The 25,185-nt window shown below is 39.4% G+C and overlaps 1 protein-coding gene across 6 annotated transcripts in view; it reads left to right on the forward strand.

Annotated features, from left to right (window-relative positions):
- SPECC1L (sperm antigen with calponin homology and coiled-coil domains 1 like) overlaps window positions 1-25,185 on the forward strand; it is a 148,265-nt gene that overhangs the window by 19,669 nt on the left and 103,411 nt on the right. For 3 of the 6 annotated variants that reach the window (XM_003806379.5, XM_055105856.2, XM_008953090.5), the window contains 2 exons: window positions 11,727-11,916; window positions 22,847-23,000. In XM_003806379.5, coding sequence (XP_003806427.1) covers window positions 11,764-11,916; window positions 22,847-23,000 — 307 coding nt within the window. In that variant the 5' untranslated portion in view covers window positions 11,727-11,763. Of the gene's footprint in view, window positions 1-11,726; window positions 11,917-18,415; window positions 21,670-22,846; window positions 23,001-25,185 lie in introns of those variants that run through there. The other 3 variants (XM_055105858.2, XM_055105857.2, XM_063603107.1) reach the window with 3 other exon arrangements.

The following is a 25,185-nucleotide window of genomic DNA, read 5'->3' on the forward strand; positions in this document are numbered from 1 at the left end:
TCTTATAAAAACAAGCATTTAAAAGTTGTGCCTCAGTCAGTAAGCATTGAAGTTTTTTGAGCAGTACTGGACTTCTGTCTGGATTCAGACTGAGCAGAGAATCACATATCTGAAGGCATCTTACCCCTGCTTCTCTCTCCCTCCTGTCTGTTTCATGCACCTTGAATATATGCCAACTTGCACATGTGCAGTTTTTTGACATGACAAGGCTCAGACTTTCCCTCTTAGTAGTCCTTGACTTTTTCAGTGGAGTCTCACTCCAAGTCTTTAAAATGTGTACATAAAATGCACCTTTCTGAATGTGTGTCATAATTCACCATAAGAAAGGTTATGTATATGTTGAAGAATATAGGATCAATCCATTACATTATGATTTATTTGATTTAAACACTTCTTACTGGGTTTCTTTTGAAAGTTTTGATTGGCTTTTGGTAAGACACATGTTTTATCAAATCGATTGTTGATTTTGCTTCATTTAGCAGCATTCACTTTCTGACTCTGAAGTGGCCCTTTCCCTGAGTTATAGTTTCCCTTGACTGTGTGATTCTTTCTTCTCAGTGTTTTAAGTCTGTTCTTAATTTACAATTTTAATATGATCTCTACATTTTGAAAATGAAGTTTGTGAAGTAAGAGAGATAAATATATTTAGATTGCTTAGGTTAAAAACCCTTTTTGGATTTTCAGTGGGTATTGATAGGCATAAAAAGTCATAATTAATAAGCAGTTCCTCTTAAATTGTTTGATTCCGTGTTCTGAAAGTACAGATTATGAAATGAAATTTTCAAACTTCTGAAAGCTACTAATCCACTCTCCTTTATGAACAAGGCTCACAGAGTGTGGGTGACTTGCACAAGGTCACATAGATGGTGCCAGACCTGGGACTGCAATCCAGGTCTCTTGATTTTTGTTCCAGTGTACTCCATACTATGTATTTTCATAATATGTAATTTTCAGTGGGAAAAACCCATAAGCTAATGTTGTTTGTTGACATCTGTGGGCCATGGTATATAATCTAATCTAAGTAGTAGGTAAAAACAATCTTTAGTCATTCCTTATAAAGGGTTTGTTTTACAAAGTGTCTTTTGAATTGCTGCTTTTATTTTAATAAGGCAGTAGTCATACATGGGGCATGCAGTATATTCTTCTGTAAATTATGATAGCTCATGTTATCTGGCCTTTACTGTGGGCTGCCAGCCTGCTAACCACTTTAGGCTCATTATTTCATTGAATCCTCTCAACATCCTTATAAGGAAGGTACATAGTATCACCAGCCCCCTTTTACAATGAAGAAACAGATTTCAGAGAGGTTAACTTACCCAAGGATATAGAAGGATACAGATTTGATCATACGTGGTTGGGCAGTCTCCTGGATAGTAGTGTTTTCTTTTTGTTGTTGTTTTTGTTTTTGAATAAGCACAGAGAATTATTAATTAAATAGGAAATTTAAATGGTTTTAAATAGCAGTACATTTTGGAAACATTTGAGGGGAAAAGATTCTAATGGAGGTGAATAGGAGGAACTGAAAGAAGAAAGTAGTGACAGCAATCAAGATCCTGGTGTAACTACAGAATGGAGAGATTGGGGACTGCCCCTGTAGTTGCCAAGAAGGGTTCCCGTCCCACCCTGTGCCAGGGCTGAAGGTGCTTCTCAGCCAGGGAATGACCTTGGAGCTTTCTTGTGATATCCAGGACAATTTGTGTTGTCCTCTAATCAGGGTGGATCCTTCTGGATGCAGTATGACAATAAGATAAATTTACAATGTCCTTTTGGTATATTTCTGAAACTTGATTGGTGTGTTTTTCATGGGTGGATGGTTGGTGAGGGTGGGGTTTCTGAACCACTGAAATAAGTTGCTGTCCCTAACCTTGGACTGTTATACCATTTTTCCTTTGACCTTTGATCTGTGATGAAGTAACTTCTGGAAGTGGGATATCAGGAGTTATGTTCTTGTTGGTTTACACATGTTATTTTTTACAAGAACTCTATAAACTAGATTTTATCAGTTCTTTTTTATAGGAGAAGAAACAGATTTGCAGATACATAAAGTGATTAAGTGATTTGTCCAGAGTCACACAACTTGGATGGCAGAACTGGAGCTTGAACTCAGGTCTCTTGACCTTTAAGTTCAGTTCTCTACCCATTGTATGGGAGACCCGGAAGGAGATTCTTTTGGTGTGTCACATAGCCTTACCATTGCTTTGTCCTATGTAACGTCATCAATTATGTGAATTATCTGACATTACAATAGTCAGAAGGTGTCGTAGAGATGCCTTAGAGTCCAACTTCCTTTTTATTGTAGATGAGAATACTGGGTGGCCAAGTGACTTAGATTGAAGACAGCACTTGTTAGAAGGAAGACTAATGGGTTTCAAGTCAAAGTCAGAATTTAAAAGTATCCTAAAGGCTGGAACCTTGGGCTGATTTACCAAATAAAAATTTTAACAGATAAAGGTTTAGATTTTTTAGAATACAGATTACACAGCAATGAAGAGGAAGAGCTGGGCATAGTGGTGTGCTCCTGTAATGCCAGCAACTTGGGAGGCTGAGGCGGAGCTCAGGCTGTAGTGTGCTATGATAGAGAAAAAAAATTAAGAAGAAAAGGAAAGAAGTGGGATGTTGCTTACTGTACAGTTTTTTCAACATTTCTGCATGTTTGTAAAATTTCATAATAAAACATTAGGGGAGGCTGGGCACAGTGGCTCATGCCTGTAATCTCAGCACTTTGGGAGGCCGAGGCAGTCGAATCACGAGGTCAGGAGATCGAGACTATCCTGGCCAACATAGTTAAACCCGTCTCTACTACAAGTACAAAAATTAACGGGGCGTGGTGGCACGTGCCTGTAGTCCCAGCTACTCAGGAGGCTGAGGCAGGAGAATTGCTTGAACCCAGGAGGCGGAGGTTGCAGTGAGCCGAGGTTGTGCCACTGTACTCCAGCCTGGCGACAGAGCGAGACTCCATCTCCAAAACAAAAAATAAAAGGGGGGGGGGGGAAAGAGAACAGTAGCTTAGCAGCAGTTTGTGTGGTAAAAGACTTGAAAGAAAATATTAGATAACCATGAACTTATTATGAGCCTCTGGAAGCTCCTAGAAAAGCAGATTTTTTTTTTCTTAGATTAAGGTAGGAGCAGCTCAGTTTCTAGATCGAGGGAAATAATAGTCTTGCTGAGCTCTGTGCTTGCCAGACCAGATCTGTCTTGTATCTGTGCCCACTTCTGAGGTGCCTGTCATACTTTGATGCCAGTGGACACAGGGTACTGAAATCTGGAGGAGTGGATGGGGAATGTGTGGTGCTGACTTGGAAGGAGGGCCAATTTAGGGAATCGCCATGGTGGTCTTCAGATACTGGGGGAGTTGTGGAGTGAGAGTGGTACTTTTATTTTGAATATAAAGCTTAGATTAAGGGAGAGCAAAGACATTACAGGGAATTAGATGCCCATTCTGTTTTCCTCATCCCTGACTCTCCCATTCTGTATCTTCAGTACAGCAGCGCAGGTTAGTCTTTGGGAACTGCAAGTCAGGTTATAGGACTGCACGGCTTTTATTCACCGTCCTGTGTCACATGAAGTCCAGGGCTTGACTGGTCTTCTGGCCCTTGCCGACAAGTCCTCATTTTGACATTTCTGTATTCTAGCCATACTGTATTCTAGCCAAGTCATTAGAGTTCTTCAGTTGAACCTGTGTTTACTCTCATACCTTCGAGGTGTACCTCCTACTTTGTTGCCCAAAGTAAGGCAGAATTGGGGATCTTTCTGCTTCCATTGTATCCTGTACATATACTTGCCCTGTTTTTTGTTTTTTAAAGTAGGTTCATAAAGGATGGGGACATATTTTGTTCATTTACATGTCCTGTTTATTCCTGTAGACTGTGAACTCCTTGAAAGTAGGTATTTTTGTCCTAGTCCTTTTTTTTTTTTTTTGAGATGGAGTCTCACTTTGTTGCCCAGGCTGGAGTGCAGCGGCACGATATCGGCTCATTGCAACCTCTGCCTCCCGGGTTCAAGCGATTCTTCTGCCTCAGCCTCCCGATTAGCTGGGATTACAGGCACGCACCACCACATCCAGCTAATTTTTTATATTTTTGGTAGAGACAGGGTTTCACCATGTTGGCTAGGCTGGTCTCAAACTGCTGACCTCAAGTGATCCACCTGCCTCGGCCTCCCAAAGTGCTGGGATTAGAGGCATGAGCCACTGTGGCCGGCCTGTCCTAGTCTTTATATGCCCATATATTTGAGTCCTCCTTGACTAGGTTCCCAGAGAATTGGTGCTTGGCTTGCCTGGACATGGAATAAACATTTATTGATAAATAAATGTTGTGCCCACAATGACTTGCCTCATAACTTTTTAGTAGTCAGGATCCTCCCACAGTAGACTCTTGTAACTACAAGAATATTTTTTTGTCGATGTTGCACGTAGAGTTTCCTGTAAAATGGCTTCCAAGATATTTTTCATTTCTAGTAAAGAGTCTATGAGTTGATTTTTAAATAGTATTATGTCTACCTTATATGGTAGGTAAGAGATAGCCCTTTGTTTTCCTCAGGAGGTTTTAATTATATGATCTCCTTGTAGAAGTAAAGGAAACTCTGGAGCTTCCTGTGTGGCTGTGAATGTGTAATTAGCTTTGGGCAGGGCTCCCAGAGCTGTGAACCCTGTCCTGAGGAGCACTGGGACATTCTAGTGAGCGTTCAGGCCACCCAGATTGCAGCCTTGTAAATGAAGGGTTTATTTCTCTAATGAGAGTAGTTTGTGTCTTCACCCAAATAATATTTTAATATTAAATTATGGCAAATATTTTAAATTTAAAAGTAGATATATATAAATTAGTATGATTTTTAAAATAATTTCAATAATTGTTTAAAAAAGTAATTTTAATACATGTCAATAATTTATTTTAGACTCAAGGGGTACACGCACAGTTTTGTTGCATGGGTATGTTGCACGATGCTGAGGTTTGGGGTACGGATCCCGTCACCCAGGTAGTGAGCATAGTTTTTCAACTCATGCCCATCCCTCATTCCCTTCTTCCAATTAGTATGATTACAACTAAGAATTTTACTTTTACAGCTCTAATTTAATCATATTGATCTAGACCTGGCAATAAATATTCTGCTCTAAGAAAGGTTTTATGTTAAATAACATGGTAATTAGTCCCTTCAAAATAAAAAATGTTGATTAAGAATACAGCACGGTCCAGGCGCGGTGGCTCACGCTTGTAATCTCAGCACTTTGGGAGGCCGAGGGCGGATCATCTGAGGTCAGGAGTTCGAGACCAGCCTGGCCAACATGGTGAAACCTGTCTCTACTAAAAATACAAAAATTAGCCACGCGTGGTGGCAGGTGCCCATAATCCCACCTACTCAGGAGGCTGAGGGAGGAGAATCACTTGAACCCGGGAGGCAGAGGTTGCAGTGAGCCAAGATCGTGCCGTCGCACGCCAGACTGGGGGAGAAGAGCAAGACTTCATCTCAAAAACAAAAAGTATACCAGCACTGATGACAACATTGGACAAGCAGACAAATCTAGAAGGGGCAGGTTGAGCTGTGTAGTTTTAGTGTTGTTATGGTTTGTTTATATGTTGTGAAATATTCATTGAGATCAAAAGCTGGCATTCCTAACTTGTGTTATGTGTATATTGGAGGCCATATGGAGTGGCAGAAGTGAAGTGAGGTTTGAATTCAGACCGTTGTTCCTCAAGAATGAATTGACCTGGAGAGAATTACTTGCAATCTCTGATCCTTAGTTCCTTCATCTAGACATACCCACCTGGGATCATGTGAGGATCCAGTGATCTGTACAAGGTACCGCACAGGACATGGTGCTTGCTGCCTGGGAGAGGTTCAAGGCCTTCAGTGTCTTTCCCTGTTATTTTTGGGAGCAGTGCATCTATTTTGGTGTTTTTAAGAAACACTGTTTGACAAATACATGAGGCATACTTCATGGACTATTGTTTCAGATTATTTTTAGAACACAGAGGCAGGATCCACAATGTTTTTATGAGGAGAGCTACTTTTTATTCCCCCAAACCTTGACTTTCCTGGACTAGAGGTCTCAGTGATGTGTGCTGATGTGACACCCTTGAGCAAAGTTGGAGAGGAGAGAGTGGTAATTTCCACCACTTCCCCTTCTCCAAGACACTGGAAGTGCTGTGAACTGTGCTCCTTCGCTCCTCCGCTCTGTAATCTCTGCCTGGAGGGCTCTAGAGGGGCTCTAGGGAGGAATGTCAGCCAGTGATTCCTCCCTCTCGACCAGGTAGGGACCCAGGATCTTCTGGTGAATTATAATTTTTTTTTTATGAGCCTGAGGGTCATTTAAGGAATTTGTGGAAGCATTTGTGATTGTCTCAGTGGTTGGTGGGTGCTATAGGCATTTATTTAATAGGTAGGGCCCATGGAATTCAAGGCTTAGTGTGGTGACAGTTCTGTAAAATAGAACTTTTCCTATGATCTGCACAGCTTTAGAATATCTTTTTTTTTTTTTTTTCTGAGACCAAGTCTTACTCTGTCACCCAGGACAGAGTGTAGTGGTGTGATCCCAGCTCACTGCAACCCGGGTTCAAGCGATTGTCCTGCCTCAGCCTCCCAAGTAGCTGGAATTAAGAGATGTGCCACCACGCTCGGCTAATTTTTGTATTTTTAGTAGAGGCGGAGTTTCACCATGTTGACCAGGCTGTTGTCGAACTCCTGACCTCAGGGGATCCATCCACCTCGGCCTCCCAAAGTGCTGGGATTACAAGCATGAGCCACTGCTCCTGGCCTAGAATATCTTGCTGAATAATTTATGTAGATAGAAAAAAACTGTTTAAGGCCGAACCTATAACTGAAATCCATTTTACATAAAGGGTTTTTTTAAATGTAATTTTAGTAGAAATGGAAATTTCAGGAAATGGAATTAGTCTAGACTTTGAAGGGAAATTATCTCATTTTGTTCTTAGTTTTATTAAGTGTATTACTAGTCTTGGTTCTCTCAAGAAACAGAACCGATAGCATAGATATATATATATATATATATATATATATATATATATATATGTCTCCAGTAGGACAGAGAGAGAGAGAGAGATGTTTATATATATAGTATATTTAACTATATTTAACCAATATATATGATTGTGTCATGCGCATCCTATTGGTTCTGTTTCTCTGGAGAAAATATAAGTATTCACCAGTTGCCCTTTATCTATGGTTTTGCTTTCCATGCTTTGAGTACCTCATGGTCAACCAAGGTCTGAAAATATTGAATGGAAAAATTCCTGAAACAAACAGTTGGTAAGTTTTAAATTGTGGACTGTGCTGAATGACATGATGAAATCTTGCGCCGTCTCATTGTCACACCTGGAAGATGAGTCCTCACTTTGTCCGATGTATCCATGCTGTGTGTGCTGCCTGCCCATTAGTCCCTTAGTCTTGGTTATCAGATTAACTGTCTGGTATCACAGTGCTTGTAACCCTTATTTCACTTAATAATGGACCCACAGTGCAGGAGTAGTGATGCTAGCATATTGTATTATTGCTTACTTTATTATTAGTTATTGTTGTTAATCTCCTACTGTGCCTAATTTATCAACTTAACTTTATCATAGGTGGTATGTATACATGGTCCCCAACTTACTGTGGTTCGACCTAAGATTTTTCAACTTTATGATGGCATGAAACTGTCACATTTTTAATGTAATGTATAATATTCAATAAATTACATGAGGTGTTCAATACTTTATTATAAAATAGGCTTCATGTTAGATGATTTTTGTCCACCTATAGGTTAATGTAAGTGGTCTGAGCATGTTTAAGATAGGCTAGGCTAAGCTATGACGTTCAGTAGGTAAAGTGTATTAAATGCATTTTTGACTCATGATATTTTCAACTTATGATATTTTTATTCCATCATAAGTTGAGCAGCGTCTTTATGTATAGGCAAAAACATAGTATATATGGAGTTGGGCAATATCTGCATTTTTAGGCATCCGTAGGGGTTCTTGAAACATATCCCCCTCGGATAAAGGGGAAGCATTCTATATATAACAAGATCCTTATTAAAGGAATTGGCTCATGCAATTATGGAGGCTGAGAAGTCCCAAGATCTGCAGTTGGCCAGCTAGAGATCCAGGAGAGCTGATGGTGTCATTCTGATCTGGCTCTGAAGGCCTGAAAACCTGGAGAGCCACCGATGTAAGTTTCTGTCTGAAATCCAGCAGGCTTTAGACCCAAAGAAAACCAATGTTTGTTTCAGTTTGAGTCAGACGGCAAGCAGAGATGTCCCAGCTCAGCAGTCAGGTGGGAGGGGCTCCCTCTTACTTAGCCTTTTTGTTCTATTCAGGTCTACAGTTGATGAGATGAGGCCCACCCACATTAGGGAAGTTAATCTGCTTTAGACAGTCCACTGAATAAAACGTTAATTTCATCCAGAAACACCCTCACAGAAACACCCAGAATAATATTTGACCAAATGTCTGGGCACCCCATGATGCAGTCAGATTGACACATAAATTAACCATCACACTAAGAGTGATTCACCTTTTTAGGTAAATGAAGAATCAATCACATTATTGATAGCATTCATGATAGGTAGGGTGATATCTGAGTTGCCAAAATGACATACCCAAATGAAGAGTATTTGTAGCTGTGAAATTCAGTGATTCAACTTAGAGATGTGGATTTCTGACCATTTTAGTCCTAATATAGTCCTGCCTGAAAATTTACATATTGAAATTAATATTTATTTTATTAAAAATTGTTTTTATATTATAGTTGCTGTGTTAAGTAGATATTTTTGGAATATATATGTAATAAGTTATTTCTGAATTTTATTTCAGGATAGTAAAGGTATATTTTCAATAGTTTTTAAAGAACGGGGGTGAGGCATGGTGGTTCACACTTGTAATCCCAGCTATTCAGGAGGCTGAGGTGGCAGGATCCATTGAGCTTGGAAGGTCAAGACTGCAGTGAGCCGTGACTGCACCACTGCACTCCAGCATGGGTGACAGAGTACGACCCTGTCTCAAAAAAACGGTGAACAGGGGGTATTTGGGTCTGATATGGCCAAGAACCAGCGGTCTAAGTGATCTCAAGCTGCCAGCCTCCTTGAACAGTCTGCATCTCAGCATCTTTAAAGCTTTGACTGTGTTTCTTTTCTCCTCTTGGACCTCTGCAAAACCATAGTCTTTCTTCTTATCAGGTATTTCACAGTTTTGGGATATATTTTCCAGAAATCTTTGTTTGATGTTGTTCATTAGGTTGTTTTTTTTTTGAATTTTAGCTGTATTGATATGTAATTTATATGTCATACAATGCACTTATTTAAAGTGTAAAACTTAGTGGTTTTCAATATATTCACAGGATTGTGCAACTATCACCGTGATCTAATGTTAGAACTTTGCATGTCTACAAAAAGAAACCCTGTATCCATTAGTAGCCAGCCTCTATACTCCCTACCCCAACCCCTGGCAATCACTTATATTCTTTTTATCTCTATAGATTTGTTTCTGCTAGATAATTTATATAAATGGAATCATGTAATACATGGTCCTTTGTGGCCTTCCAGTTTTTTTGTTCTTTATTTAAAAAAAAAAAAACAAGATACATGTGCAGAACATGCAGGTTTGTTACATAGGTATACATGTGCCATGGTGGTTTGCTGCACCTATTGACCCATCCTCTAAGTTCTCTCCCCTCGTTCCCCACCCCACAACAGGCCCTGGTGTGTGTTGTTCCCTTCTCTGTGTCCTTGTATTCTCATTTTTCACCTCCACTTATGAGCAAGAACATGCAGTGTTTGATTTTCTGTTCCTGTGTTTGCTGAGGATGATGGCTTCCAGCTTCATCCATGTCCCTCCAAAGGACATGATCTCATTCCTTCTTATGGCTGCATAGTATTCCATGGTGTATATGTACCACATTTTCTTCATCCAGTGTATCATTGATGGGCATTTGGGTTGGTTCCATGTCTTTGCTATTGTAAACAGTGCTGCAATAAACATACCGTGTGCATGTATCTTTATAGTGGAACGATTTGTATTCCTTTGAGTATATACGCAATAATGGGATTGCTGGGGTATTTCTGGTTCTAGATCCTTGAGGAATCACCATACTGTCTTCCACAATGGTTGAAGTAATTTACATTTCCACCAACAGTGTAAAAGCATTCCTATTTCTCCACAACCTTTCCAGCATCTGCTGTTTATTGACTTTTTAATCATTGCAATTCTGACTGGCATGAGATGTTATCTCATTGTGGTTTTGATTTGCATTTCTCAGATGATCAGTGATGTTGATATATAGACCAATAGAACAGAACAGTGATGTTGATATATAGACCAATGGAACAGAACAGAGACCTCAGAAATAACACCACACATCTACAACCAGCTGATCTTCGACAAACCTGACAAAAATAAGCAATAGGGAAAGGATCTTGTATTCATTAAATGGTACTGGGAAAACTGGGTAGCTGTATGCAGAAAACTGAAACTGGACCTCTTCCTTACACCTTATAAAAAATTAACTCAAGCTGGATTAAAGACTTAAATGTAAAACCCAAAACCATAAAAATCCTAGAAGAAAACCTAGGCAATACCATTCAGGACATAGGGATGGGCAAAGACTTCCATGACAGAAACACCAAAAGCAATTGCAACAAAAACCAAAATTGACAAATGGGATCTAAGTAAACTAAAGAGCTTCTGCACAGCAAAAGAAACTATCATCAGAGCAAACAGGCAACCTACAGAATGGGAGAAACTTTTGCAATCTCCCCATCTAACAAAGGTCTAATATCCAGAATTTACAAGTAACTTAAACAAATTTACAAGAAGAAAACAACCCCATCAAAAATTGGGCAAAGGATATGAACAGACTCTTCTCAAAAGAAGACATTTACGTGGTCTTCTTTTATTTGGTACAGATGCTCCTTTATTTAACGTGGGGTTACACCCTATAAACCCCTCGTAAGTTGACAATGTCATGAGTTGAAAATACATTTATTATACCTAACATACTGAACATTGTAGCTTAGCCTAACCTACCTTAAACATGGTCGGAACACTTAAATTAGTCTACAGTTAGACAGAATCATCTAACACAAAGCCTATTTTATAATAAAGTGTTGAATATCTTATGTAATTTATTGAGTACAGTACTGACAGTGAAAAACAGAATGGTTGTATGGGTACTCTAAAGTATGGTTTCTAAAGGTTTATTGCTTTCACATCATTGTAAAGTTGAAACATTGTAAAGTTTAAAAATAGTAAGTCAGGGGTCATCTATGTATTGTTTTCAAGGTTCACCCATATTATAATATATATCAGAGCCAGGCATGGTGCTCACGCCTATAATCCCAGCACTTTGAGAGGCTGAGGCGAGTGGATCACGAGGTCAGGAGATCGAGACCATCCTGGCTAACACGGTGAAACCCTGTCTCTACTAAAAATACAAAAAATTAGCCGGGCGTGGTGGTGGGCGCCTGTAGTCCCAACTACTCGGAAGGCTGAGGCAGGAGAATGGTGTGAACCCGGGAGGCGGAGCTTGCAGTGAGCCGAGATAGTGCCACTGCACTCCAGCCTGGGTGACAGAGCGAGACTCCGTCTCAAAAAAAAAAAAAATTTTTTTTTTCAACTTTTCTGTAGTGACATCTAGCTTTCAAACAGTTTTATCACATGGTAAAATTCTTCGAAAACAAATTTCTAAAGCGCTTCCTTCCAGTTGTGTTCTCAGTGTAATGCCATTTTTTCCCACAGATTTGCTTGTAAATGCATCACGAAGAGGCAGCCCAGAATGAAGAAAGCAAGCAGGAGTGTTGGCTCAGTGCCTAAAGTGTCTGCAATAAGTAAAACGCAAACAGCAGAAAAAATTAAACCTGAAAACAGCTCTTCAGCGTCTACGGGAGGCAAACTTGTAAAACCTGGAACAGCAGCATCATTGTCAAAGGTATTCATGTGATGTTTGAATACATGATGGGTTTTTGGAGGACTGAATTTAAATATGATGTTTAATATATTAAATGAGCATTCTTAGGGGTGTGCCCTCTTCTGGTGCTGGGAACACTTGGCCTTTGAAGAGAGCTTACAGTGGGGTGGACCTAATTGCTGTTTTTGGTCTGTCTTTTTGAATGAAACCAGACAATAGGCTTGTTCATGAAACAATAATTGAGCACCTGCCTTGTGCAGGATGCTGTGATTGTGTGAGCTGGAGGTACAGTCTGCCTTCAGGGAGCTTGTGGAGGAAAGGATGGAGGCAAGGCACAAACATGAATAATGAAAATACCCAGGGAGAATGTCAGATACCCTGGGAGAGCAGTAAAGCATTGTGAACAGTTTCAGGTAAGTAAATATTGTTTCAAGCCTGGGAAGATTTTATGAAAAGGTCATGTGAGCCAAGTCTGGCAGTCCTGTGACCCCTAGACAGGTGTTTTTATCTGCCTGTCTCCCTCACTGTCACCACCACAAATTGCTGTTCTTCTTCTGGCAGCTGGTCCATGATGATGATGATTATTATTATTATACCATTTTTTTAAAAAGAGATGAGATATTATTCTTATTATTACTATTACCATTTTTTTTTAATAGATGAGATCTGTGTTGCCCAGGCTGGTCTCCTGGGTTCAGTGGATCCTCCTGCCTCAGCCTCTCGAGTAGCTGGACTAGGGGTGTGCGTATGCATGCACAACTGGAAACATGATCTGTTCATTCCAGGCAGGGCCCTGATAGATCATGGCTTAATTATTTTAAGAAGGAACTCAGGAACAGCCGATGAGGAACTTCCTTATATGTGTAGAAAGATCTAACAGGAAATGCTGGTTTTTCTATTCTAAGGTTGTTGGAACTGAACCCAGGCTTATTCCCTTGGCTCGGAGATGTACACAGATTTTCTCCTAGCTGTGGCCCTGAGGAATTGTTAGGTATCATTCTGTGACCTGGAGGATGGTGCCAGGAATAGACCCTTGCCCAGCTTCCATTGTCTCAGTGAACACACTGAATCATTTTGTTGGTGGCAGTGCTGCTGCTTTTTGGTGTAAGACAGGTGGCATTTTCTGACCTAACTGGTTATTCAGTTGCTGGGGCTCTCTTTGGCGTGGAGTGCCTGTGTGACTAGGTGACCTGTTATTTATGTGACTGGAAGAACAGGTTGAAATGTTGGCATTAGATGTGCACTGCTGCCTTCCTTCTGTGGCCTCTTCGTCAGAGGCAGGCAGTGTCTTTGGAGGTTTACTATGGAATGTGCACTGAGCAGGCATGTTACACCTTCTGAGTCTTGGATCTGGAGTTGCTGGGAATTTGGTCTTGAACAGTGAGTACTTTTCCACTGTAAAGCAAAACTGTACACTTACTCTTGCCAGCACATGCCAGCTGTCCATAGCTTTGGCTCTGCTGCGTTAACAAGTTTAAATAGGGTGTGTGTGTGTGTGTGTGTGTGTGTGTGTGTAGCAGGAAGGTCAGGACAGAGGTAAAACTATTTGGCAACACTTTTCCTGGAGTGGAGCAATTGCCTTCACTTAAAGAGAGGGGAAGGAAAAAGTCATTAAATGGAGATTAAAGTAAAAACAGAGAAGGAAAGAAGAAAATAGTGGGAAAAAAAATGGAAAACATTGAAGGGCTTTGAGACCCCACAGTGTTATTTTATTTTTCTAACTTTTTTTTTTCCTGTGCTTCTCTGGCACCTAGATACTTCCTACAATTTGAATTCCTTTAACTGTCATGGAGCATTGATGATTAACCAGATGAATGAAGTGTTTGGCTTAATTATTGAGACAGCATGTGCACACACCCATTCATTTATGGACACCCACACCTGTGTGTCTGTCACTGCACAATATTCTCATGACTCTCTTCTTGTAGTGACAGGATACAGGATATGCATTTCTTCACCTCTCATTTCAAGTATTGTTTGAGGCTAGATGTAGTTGAGGGTTAAGGGGAAGGACTCTTTTGATCCAGGACACTTCACTGCTGGTTAGAGCTTTTGTAAATACAAAACACTACTGCTGCTCACAGTGAGTTTTGGAGACATTATTCCCACTTCTGTCAGGAGCTGTGTCATTGGGCTTGCAGCCTTTGTATGCTTAATTCTCCTTTGTCACAGTCAGTGGAGAGGATTATTTTCCATGTAGAGAGGGTTTCCTGCATGCCTTCACTTTGCAGGGTTCACTTACTGTTCAGGTGTTCATGATTAGTTCTTTTGAAGTAATATACTTTTCCATTATACTGATGATAATTTTTTCTAAAAATTACAGACATGAATTAATAAGCTTCAGTTAGAATCTATAATTGATAACTCTCCATGATTATTTGTGGTCATACAGTGTAAACGTTTGTTAATTGTATGAACAATCCTCCTCGGAAACTTGAAAGGTAAAATTTGATAACAAATCTTCAAATTTGAGAGAAAGATGCATGTGAAACTTGGGCTTGACCTAGAGAAGTATACGTACCTGGTTGTAGTATTTCATTATTTGTGTCCGGAATGCTTGTACCAAATTATTTGCATTTTGCATCAGTTACAAAGAGTAGACTGAACATTTATTCCTTCATCAATTTCATGTTTTTAGACTTACCGATGGGGGGTGTTTATGTGTGAGAATGCACATGCCTTTACAGAATTTTGTAGCAAAAATTAAAAGAAATAGGGAAAAATAGCAGAGAGCCTGCTAGTAGCTTAGGGTAAAAGGTAAGTTGGAAAATGCAGTGTTGTGTTTTGTTTTGTTTTGACTTTTTTTGTTGAAGTAAAGCATACGTACAGCAAAGTCCACAAAACACAGGTGTTGAGTTTAGTGAATCATCACAAAATGAAACATACCCTGCAGTCACCACCTAGTTCAAGAAACAGAACATACGTGCCCCTCAGAAGCTTCCACCGTGCCTCTGCTTAATCATTGCCCTTCCTGTCCTCCCCCAAAGTAACTACCATTCTAACTTCTAGCACCAGAGATGATTTTTGCCAGTTTTTGATCTTTACAGGAACGTAGTCATACACTATGTTCTTTTTATGTGTGTCTGGTTTCTTATCCATACTGTTGCATCTAGCAGCGGTCACTTCCTTTTCATTGCTGGTTAGTAATCCATGGGATGAATATACCACAGTTTGTTCATCTCTTCTGCTATTGGCAGACTTTTACTGCTATTGGCAGACTTTTGGAGTTTCTTCTCTGTGGTTATGAGTATTATTGTTATGAACATTCTTATATGTGTGTATTAATACACATGTGCACCCATTTGTGTTGGTTCTAGAATGAGGAGTGAAATTACTGGACCGTAGAGTATACCTATGTTCAGCTTTAATGTTATAGATAGAAGAAAATCATTTCTCAAGGTGGTTACCAGTTTACACTCCTGGTTACTTCACATTTTCTCCTGTACTTAAATTGTTACTCCTTTCATGTTAAGCACTCACGGATGTATAAAGGGATGGAGCAGTGGCATTAATTTGCATCGTTACCAGTAAGATTGAATACCTTTTCATACAATCTTTTTTTTTTTTTTTTTGAGATGGAGTTTCACTCTTGTTGCCCAGGCTGGAGTGCAATGGCGCCATCTCCGCCTCCCGGGTTCAAGCGATTCTCCTGCCTCAGCCTCCCGAGTAGCTGGGATTACAGGCATGTGCCACCACGCCTGGGTAATTTTTTGTATTTTTAGTAGAGACGGGGTTTCTCCATGTTGGTCAGGCTGGTCTTGAACTCCCGACCTCAGGTGATCCGCCCACCTCGGCCTCCCAAAGTGCTGGAATTACAGGCATGAGCCACTGCACCCGGCCTTATACATTCTTTTTATGTGCTCAGTGGACATTTAGACCCTCTTCTATGAAGTGCCTGTTCAAGTCACTTGCCCATTTTTCCGTTGTCTTTTTTTTTTCCAAACTTTTTTTTGTGTGTGTGGAAAAATACATACAACATTCATCACTTTGGCCTTTTAATTTTTAATTTTAATTTTTTAATTTTTTTAAGAGATGGAGTCTTACTCTGTTGCCTGCCCAGGCTGGAGTACAATGGCGTGATCCTAGCTCACTGCAGCCTTGAACTCCTGGGCTCAAGCGGTCTTCAGGCTTCAGCCTCCTGAGTAGCTGGAATTACAGATGTGTGTCACATACCCAGCTAATCAAAACAAAATTTTTTTTAGAGACAGGGTCTCACTTTTTTACCCTGGCTGGTCTCTAACTCCTTGGCTTCAAGTAATTCTCCTGTGACGGTGGGATTTTAGGTGTGAGCCACTGTGCCCAACCATCTTAACAGTTTTTAAGTGTGCAGTTCAGTTCTGTTAAATACATTCACATTGTTGTGCAACCATCATCACCATCCATCTCCAGAACTTGTCATCTTGCTAAACTGAATCTCTGTACCCATTATATAATGACTCCACATTCCCTCTTCTCTCCAGCGCCTGACAACCACCATTCTACTTTCTGTCTCTATGAATTTCACTGCTCTAGCTACCTTATATAAGTGGAATCATACACCACTTGTTTTGTGTCTGGCTTATTTAACTTAGCATCATGTCCTCAAGGTTCATCCATGTTGTAGCATGTGTCAGAATTCCTTCCGTTTTTAAGGCTCAATAGTGTTCATTGTATGTATATGCTATATTTTGTTTATCCATTCATCTCTCAGTGAACACTTGGGTTGCTTCCACCTTTTGGCTACTGTGGATAGTGCTGCTATGCATATGGGTGTACAAAGATCTCTTCAAGGCCCTGCTTTCAATTTTGGGGGGGGTATATACCCGTAGGTGGAATTGCTACATCATATGGCAAGTCCATTTTTAATTCTTTAAGGAACTGCCTATTGTTTCTCGCTGCTAGCAGCTACACCATTTGCAGTACATAAGGGTTCCAATTTTTTCACGTCCTCTGCAATAGTTGTTATTTTGTTTTTTGATAGTATCCATTCTATTGGGTGTGAGAGGGTACAGTGTCTTTTTGCACTGATTTGTGGTTCTTCACCTCTTCTAGATGTGAGCCCTTTATCATTTATACATGCTGCATGTATATTCCCCCACTCTGCCTTGCTTTCTCTCTCTTCTCTCCCCTCCCCTCCACTTCATAAAGGTATGATACCTTTAAAGGTATCTTCATGAACAGCAGTTATTTATTTTAATGTAGCCCAATTTATTAATCTTTTCTTTATGGGATATGTGTGTCTGTGTGTGTATGTGAGTGTGTGTGTGTGTGTGTGTGTGTATGTATGTACGTACGTGTATGTGTGTATGTGTTTTTGTTTAAGAAATCTTAACCCATCCCTAGGTCAAATGAAATAGTTGCCTATATTTTTTTCTTTTTCTTTTTGTAGAAACAAGGTCTCACTATGTTGCCCAGGCTTGTCTCAATCTCCTGATTGCAGGAGATCCTTCTGCCTCACCCTCCCAAAGCCTTGGGATTGCAGGTGTGAGCCACCATGCCTGGCCCCTATTTTTTTTTTTCTAAAAGTGTTTTTCTAATTTCATATTTAGATCCTCAATCTGTCTGGAAATAATCATGTAAAATCTTTTTATTTTGAAATAATTTTAGACTTACAGAAAAGCTGAAGGACTAGTACTAAGAATTCCAGTATACTCTATCAAGATTCCTCATATGTTAACCTGTCATGATTATCACTTCCCTGTATATACCATGTATACACACATAGTTTTTTTGGGGGTGGGGGGGCTGTTTCAGCATGAACTATAGACATAATGCTCCTTTACTGCTGAATATTTCAGTGTGTATTTCCAGAAAAACAAGGACATTCTTTTTTATAACCATAGTAATAACATTGATAGGATGCTAGTATCTAATGTATAACCGTTCATTAAATTTCGCCAGTTGTGCTAATTTCAGATATAGCAAAAGAGAAAAAAAAATCTGTTTTCTGGCCCAGTATCCAATCCAGGATTATGTATTGCATTTAGTTGTTATGCTCCTCATCCTCTTTAAATTCGGAATAGTTTCTCACTCTGTCTTTTATCACCTTGACGTTTCTAAAGAGCGAAAGGCAGTTATTTGATAGGCTGCCCTCCAGATTTGGGTTTGGTAATATTTCCTTGTGATAAGATTTGGGTTATGCATTTTAGGCAGGAATACCACAGAAGTGTATGGAAACAGATAGCTTCCATGTTTCCCATTGTGGGGGATGTTAACTTCCTTTGGCTAGGTTTCTCCACTGTCAGGTTACTGTGTTCGCTCTTGTAATTAGTAAGTAGCTTGTCAGAGATACTTTGAAACTTTGTACATATATCTATCCTTTTTTTACTAGACTTTTCACCCTGGTTTTAGCATTTTTTTGGATAGTTCTTTCCCAAATCAGTTAGTATTGTGATTTTTGCCACATGGTAATTTTCTAATTCCGTCATTCCTTCTACGTGTGTTAGTTGGCATTCTGCTACAAGGAAGAGTTTTTACTTTCCCTTGGTTTATATATTCATTTATATTATTGTAAATTCATAGATTCTTAGTGGAGTATAAATTATTAGGATCATTTAGTTTTATGCCTAGATTATCCCTGATTTGTCCACTGGGAGCCCATCAAGCTGGTTCCTGTGTCCTTTTGACATGTTCCTATTACTCTTTGAGCACTTACTTCATTTCTGACGTAGTAAGTTTTGTACCTTTTCAGTCCTAGCCCTAGAATCAGCCATTTCTTCAAGGAGGCCTTGTTCTTTTTAGTGGAGGATAGTACTTAAAAACCAAGACCTGGAGGTTAGATGTGTTCATTGCTTTTGGGACACACACACACACATGCACATATCTATGTCAATTTCTGTATCTGTATCTATTAAAATGTGTGAGTTCACACTGATATTTCCAATTCCATTGACTTAAAAGGTTCATAATAGCCTTTCCACATCCTATAATTGTAATCCATTTATCCAACACTGAAATACCTGGCTTCTACAGCCTATATTTACTTATTTTCTCCACCCTAGAATGTATAGAAAATAGTTTTAGAATTATCTGTACAACTGTGAAAAACAGTTTATCAACTGAAGTTCAATTTTTTTTTTCTTTTTGAGAGTCTAGCTCTGTCGCCAGGCTGGAGTACAGTGGCGAGATCTCGGCTCACTGCAACCTCCGCCTCCCGGGTTCAAGCGATTCTCCTGCCTCAGGCTCCTGAGTAGCTGGGGTTACAGGCACATGCTGCCACACCCAGCTAATTTTTGTATTTTTAGTAGAGACGGGGTTTCACCATGTTGGCCAGGCTGGTCTTGAACTCCTGACCTCGTGATCTACCCACCTCGTCCTCCCAAAGTGCTGGAATTACAGGCGTGAGCCACTGCAACCGGCCTGAAGTTCAATATTTGCATACTTTTGTCTTTGGCTTGAGAGTTTGAGGATTTATGGTCAAAATACTACTGTGGTGAAAAAATACTTGGGTTGTGTTGTTCATTTGAAATACAGTTAGTCTGTTTGTTCCTATCCTATTCCATTTTAGGTTTTTCCTATCTTTATTTAAATTTTATTTATTTGTTTATTTTCAGCATATGAAACACTAACATGGCTCCACGAGTCAGAACTATATGAGAAGATATGTTCAGAAAAGTGCCCCTCCCCTCCCCTGTTCCCTCTTACGCAGTTCCCACCCATCCCAGAGGTTAACAGGCAATTTAGTTTTTGTTTATTCTTCTCATGTTTCTTTTTGCATAAATGAGCAAATACACATTTTTTATTTCCTTTTTTACACAAAAGGTGGCAAAATATATTCTTTTGCACTCTGTTAATCTTTTCACTTAATGTACTCTAGAAATCTCTCTCCATACCAATTGGTAGCAGTCTTTCTTATTTTTTGTTGCTGTTTAATACCTCATTGTATTCACTAAAGTGTACTTCATATGCTTTCCTGTGTATATATAGGCATTTAAGGCGTACCAGTATTTTGCAATAAAAAACAATGCTGCAGTGAATAATTAGCCATGTGCATATGTATTTTTGTATTATTGGAGGTGTATCTTCAGGTTAAATTCCTAGAAGTGAAGTTGCTGGAGAGAAGGTAAATACATGTGTAACTTTGTTAGATATTGCATGATTCCTTTCATAAGGCTTATGTCAAGGTGCATCCCATCAGCAACTAAGGAGAGTGCCTGTTTCCCCATATTCTTCCCAAAAGAGCATGTTTACCAGTCTGTTAAGTGACAAGTGCTGCTTAATTTGCATTTCTCTCATTATGAGTTAGGTTGATCATCATTTTCTCTGTGTGTGTGTGTGTGTGTGTGTGTTTGTAAACTGATTGTGTGATTCATTCATTTTGTTCATTTTTCTGTCTTTTTTTTTGGTCTTTTTCCCCTCAATTTTAAAGCATTCTGTGTTAGGGACCTCATTTGTTTGTGAGATATTGCAAATATACTTTCCCAGTTTTTTATGTTTTAAAATTCTATTTCTGATGGTTTTTTGGTTGTACAAAACATTTTAACATTTTTTTAATTAAAAGGATTTTTTATTTTTAAGATTTTAATTTTTATGTAGTCACATCGATCAAGTCTTTGTTTTATAATTTTAGATTTAAAATCGTAGTTAGAAAACGTTGGACTTTATGTTTGATATGGTGTGAAATAGGTCTCAGCATTTATTTTTGCCCCCTTGGTGTATACACTTGACCTAGCACCATTTTCTGGAAAACTCTTGTTTTCTCCCTTGCTGCCTTGGTTATAAATCAAGTGTCTATAAATATGCAGTTTCTTTATGGACTCTGTTTCACTAGTTTATTCTTGTTCCAGTGCTGTACTGTCTTAATCATTATAAGTGCAAAGTTTATGATTTGGTGCCCTTATGTGTATTTAACTTTGTCATTAGCCAAAGGCAAATTGTAACCAGAGAAGTGTGATGAGTAGTCCACTTTGACATGACAATGTAGGGTGGTTTTCAATGTAATTATTATCAAATGGAAGAATTTAACTTACGGAGGAAGAAAGATTAGTTCAAAGATAATTTTACTTTTATTAGCAGGATACAAAAGAAGATTGAAAATATAAGAATGTGTTGAGTTTACTTACTGGCTATTTACTGGCTAAGAGAGGAGGGACAAATTGGCAGGAAAGTGGTATGACTTTCATTGTGTGACTTCGGCATCATAGTTGATGGCCAGTTTTTGTGAACAGAAACAAGTCTTAAAAGTATGAACAGGCCAGGCATGGTAGCTCACACTTGTAATCCCAGCAGTTTGGGAGGCCGAGGTGGGCAGATCACTTGATGCCAGGAGTTCGAGACCAGCCTGGCCAACGTGGGAATACCCCATCTCTACTAAGAATATAATAATTAGCTAAGCATGGTGGCACATGCCTGTAGTCCTAGCTACTTAGGAGGCTGAGGTGGGAGAATCACTTGTACCCGGGAGGTGGAGATTGCAGTGAGCCGAGATCATGCCAGTGCACTCCAGCCTCGGTGACAGAGTGAGACTTTGTCTCAAAAAAAAAAAAAAAAAAAGAATATGAGCAGTCCTTGAAATTAATGCAGTGTTTCCCTCTCTTTTTATGTATTCTAGATTTCATAATGTAACAGCCCTTAATTACTAGAGTTGAATTCTGTTTAATTCATTGAAAATATTTATCCCTTTTTCTGCCTCTTTTTTTGGGGGGCGGGTGGGGACAGGGTCTTACTCTGTTGCGTAGGCTGGAGTACAGTGGCGTGATCACAGCTCAGTGCAGCTTTGACCTCCCGGGCTCAAGCGATCCTCTCACTTCAACCTTCCCAATAACTAGGACTACAGGCATGTGCCACTTTGCCCAGGTAATTAGTTTTCAAATTTTTTGTAGAAACGGAATCTCCCTATGTTGCCCAGGCTGGTGTTGAACTCCTGGGCTCAAGTGATCCACCTCGGCCTCCCAAAATGCTAAGATTACAGGCATGAGCCACTGTGCCCAGCCTTTTCTGCCTCTTTTTAACCTAATGGTACTGTATTAGAACTTTGATAATTGAATAACAGAAATATGCTTCATATGGAGTCACTGACATTTAGAACTGGAAGAGACTTTAGAGATTAGTTACTTATGAACTATCTTACCTTGTAGAAATGAATTCAGTATGATTATCTGAGAGAGGGCATGGTTCCAGATAGAAGATAGTGTAAATCAGTTGGCTAACTCATGCCAAAGAGAGAAAACTTTTGGGTTCTTTTGTTAATAGTTTTTCTCTTTTTTTCCCCCACATATCTTTAACTGCTCTGTGTTCCCTTCATTTCTAGGAGAAGTAAAAACGTTTCTTCACTACTTTTTAGAATAATAAATTTACAGCCAATTTATTATCCATAGTGTTTTTTAAGGCTCATGTTTTTTAAATTGCCTTTATAAAATATAAATATTGCAGATGGTCTTTCTCAAGTAATAACGATCATTTAGACAGCAGAACCCTTTCTCAAACTGTAAAGCCTCTAGTTTTTTATTAATATATTATGCATGTTTTAGAAAATACCTCCTTTCAATTGTGACTAAAATTTGATTACTACAGAATTATAAGGTAAAAAAGATAAATTTCAGAATAAATTCTTTTAGATACTGGCCTCATGATGGAATCACTTTAGAGCAGTGAAGATTATTTGACTCTCAAGGATATTTCTTTCTAGAAATTGCAAGATGACACTTCCTGTGGCATTATAGGACTTTCCCAAGATATCATGTGCTATCCCCCATCATCTGAATCTGGCATATGTGGACACATAGCAGGCTTCCATAAAGTCTTTGATTGCATGTACGAGTTTATTATTTTAAAAAGAAGTACGTGATTGTTTATAAACCTATAAAGAAGTTCTGTTTCTGTAGGACAGTATGGTGTGCTGCTTACTACCTGTCAGATAGTTTTGGTAATAGGGCTCTTGAACTTAGTATAAAAGTCATGAGCTTTGTTGAGTCTCAAAATATCTAATCTTGCTTGATCTAGTAAATTTGTTTTTATTTTCTGTTGCCTCTAGACCAAGAGCAGTGATGACCTTTTAGCTGGAATGGCCGGAGGGGTAACGGTGACTAATGGTGTTAAAGGAAAGAAAAGCACCTGCCCATCTGCAGCACCTTCAGCATCTGCCCCTGCCATGACCACCGTGGAGAACAAATCCAAGATTAGCACAGGTAACGGTGACAATCAGTCTGAGACTTCAACTGCTTTTTTGTTTGAATGGGCATGATGCATTGGTGTTTACAGTGTTCCATCTAATTATAGGAAATTTTAGACATACAAAAGTAGATGGATTGATATTTCAGCCCAATACACTCATCACCATTATCAACTCACAGCCAGTTGTAACTCCTGATACCCACCCTTCCCTCTTATTATTTTGAAGCAGATTCTGGACATCATATCATTTCATCCATAAATACTTTATTATCTTGGAAAGAGAAGGATTCTTTTTTTTTTTTTTTTTTTTTTTTTGGAGACAGAGTCTTAGTCACGCAGGCTGAAGTGCAATGGTGCCATCTTGGCTCGCCACAACCTTCGCCTCCCAGGTTCAAGCAATTCTCCTGCCTCAGCCTCCTGAGTAGCTGGGATTACAGGCATGCGCCACCATGCCTGGCTAATTTTTGTATTTTTAGTAGAGATGGGGTTTCACCATGTTGGTCAGGCTGGTCTCGAACTCCTGACCTTGTGATCTGCCTGCCTCGGCCTCCCAAAGTGTTGGGATTACAGGCATGAGCCACTACACCTGGCCAAGGAGAAGGATTTTTTTTTTTTTTTTTTGAGACGGAGTTTCGCTCTGTCACCCAGACTGGAGTGCAATGGCACGATCTCAGCTAACTGCAAGCTTTGTCTCCTGGGTTGACGCCATTCTCCTGCCTCAGCCTCCCGAGCAGCTAGGACTACAGGTGCCCACCACCAAGCCCAGCTAGTTTTGTTTTTTGTATTTTTAGTAGAGACAGAGTTTCGCCGTGTTAGCCAGGATGGTCTTGATCTCCTGACCTCGTGATCTGCCCGCCTCGGCCTGCCAAAGTGCTGGTATTACAGGCGTGAGCCACCACGCCCGACCGGAGAAGGATTCTTTTAAAAATATAATCATAATACCATTATCAGTCCTTGAAATAACTGATAATCATTCCTTAAATCATAACTTATTCAAAGAGTATTTAAATTTCCAACAGTCTTATAAATATTTTTGTTTTATTTACTGTCTATTTTTATATTTGGATCAGGACTCATGTAGGTCCATATATAATTGGCTGATGTGTCTCTTAAATCTTCTTTTTTAAAATCCATGGGTTTATCCTGGTTCTTGCAGTTTAATTTTTGTGGAAGCTGGTCATATGACCTATAGAGTTTCTGAGCATGTGGATTTTTACATCGTAATATCCCCATGATGTTTTTGCCCATCACCCTTTATTGTCTGTATTTATTGTAAATGGCATTGGAGGCTTATGGGACAGATTCAGGTCCCCTGTCCCCCCATTTTGAAAACAAAACAACCAAAATACAAGACTCCTTCATAGGTGGTGGTGTGTCCACCCATCAGGAAACACATAGTTTTTGATTGTCCCTCTTTAAATGATGTTAGAAGCCTCTGATGATCAGTGCCTAGATCCATTCATTCTAATTCTGCCATCTTTCTTCATTCAGTAACAGGTATTTGTTTTTAGATTTGATGGAGTTGATAAATTATCCTACAGTCCAAGGAGTAATGCTCTCATATTTTACTTCTTACGTTTATAGAAAAAGAACTTTAAAACTTCTAGTAAACATAAGATAAAGTGTTTGTAATAAAGCTTATGAAGGCAAATTGTAAAAATTACATCAGATCCTTTTCTGTCATCGTAATTTAGGCTCTTAGCCCCTCTTGTGTGTATTAGACTCTCCTAGCCCAGGATTACCTACTGTCTTCATTTTTGCTTTGGCTTTATGCAGATTCTTCCTTCCATTTCAGATTGGGCCCCCCTGTTAATGATAATAGGTGCGATTAACAGGAAGGAATATTGAAGTCCTTGCTTTCTGATTTACAGGCATGATTTCATTTTATCCTCATCTGTAGTCCTGTGAGAACTAGTATCCTCATTTTAGAGATGAGAAAGCGTAAGTGTCTTGGCCAAGGCCATGCATTCATTTGCTCAGTAAATATTTATTGGGGATCTGTTTTGACAAGGCCACGAGGCTGGTGGTGAGGCAAGGTCTTTTACTCCCAAGCCTGGGGTCATCACCACATTTAACATTGTAGCTTATGTGGTAGGAAGGTAATTAAATACTCTTGCCATTTGCATGTCTTCCTGTTTCCTGCCTTTAGAATTGTACTGGGAGAGATTCCATGTGTTTGTATACTTAGTTTCTTACTGA

The sequence above is a fragment of the Pan paniscus genome, chromosome 23 (genome assembly GCF_029289425.2).
Source record: "Pan paniscus chromosome 23, NHGRI_mPanPan1-v2.0_pri, whole genome shotgun sequence".
NCBI lineage: Eukaryota > Metazoa > Chordata > Mammalia > Primates > Hominidae > Pan > Pan paniscus.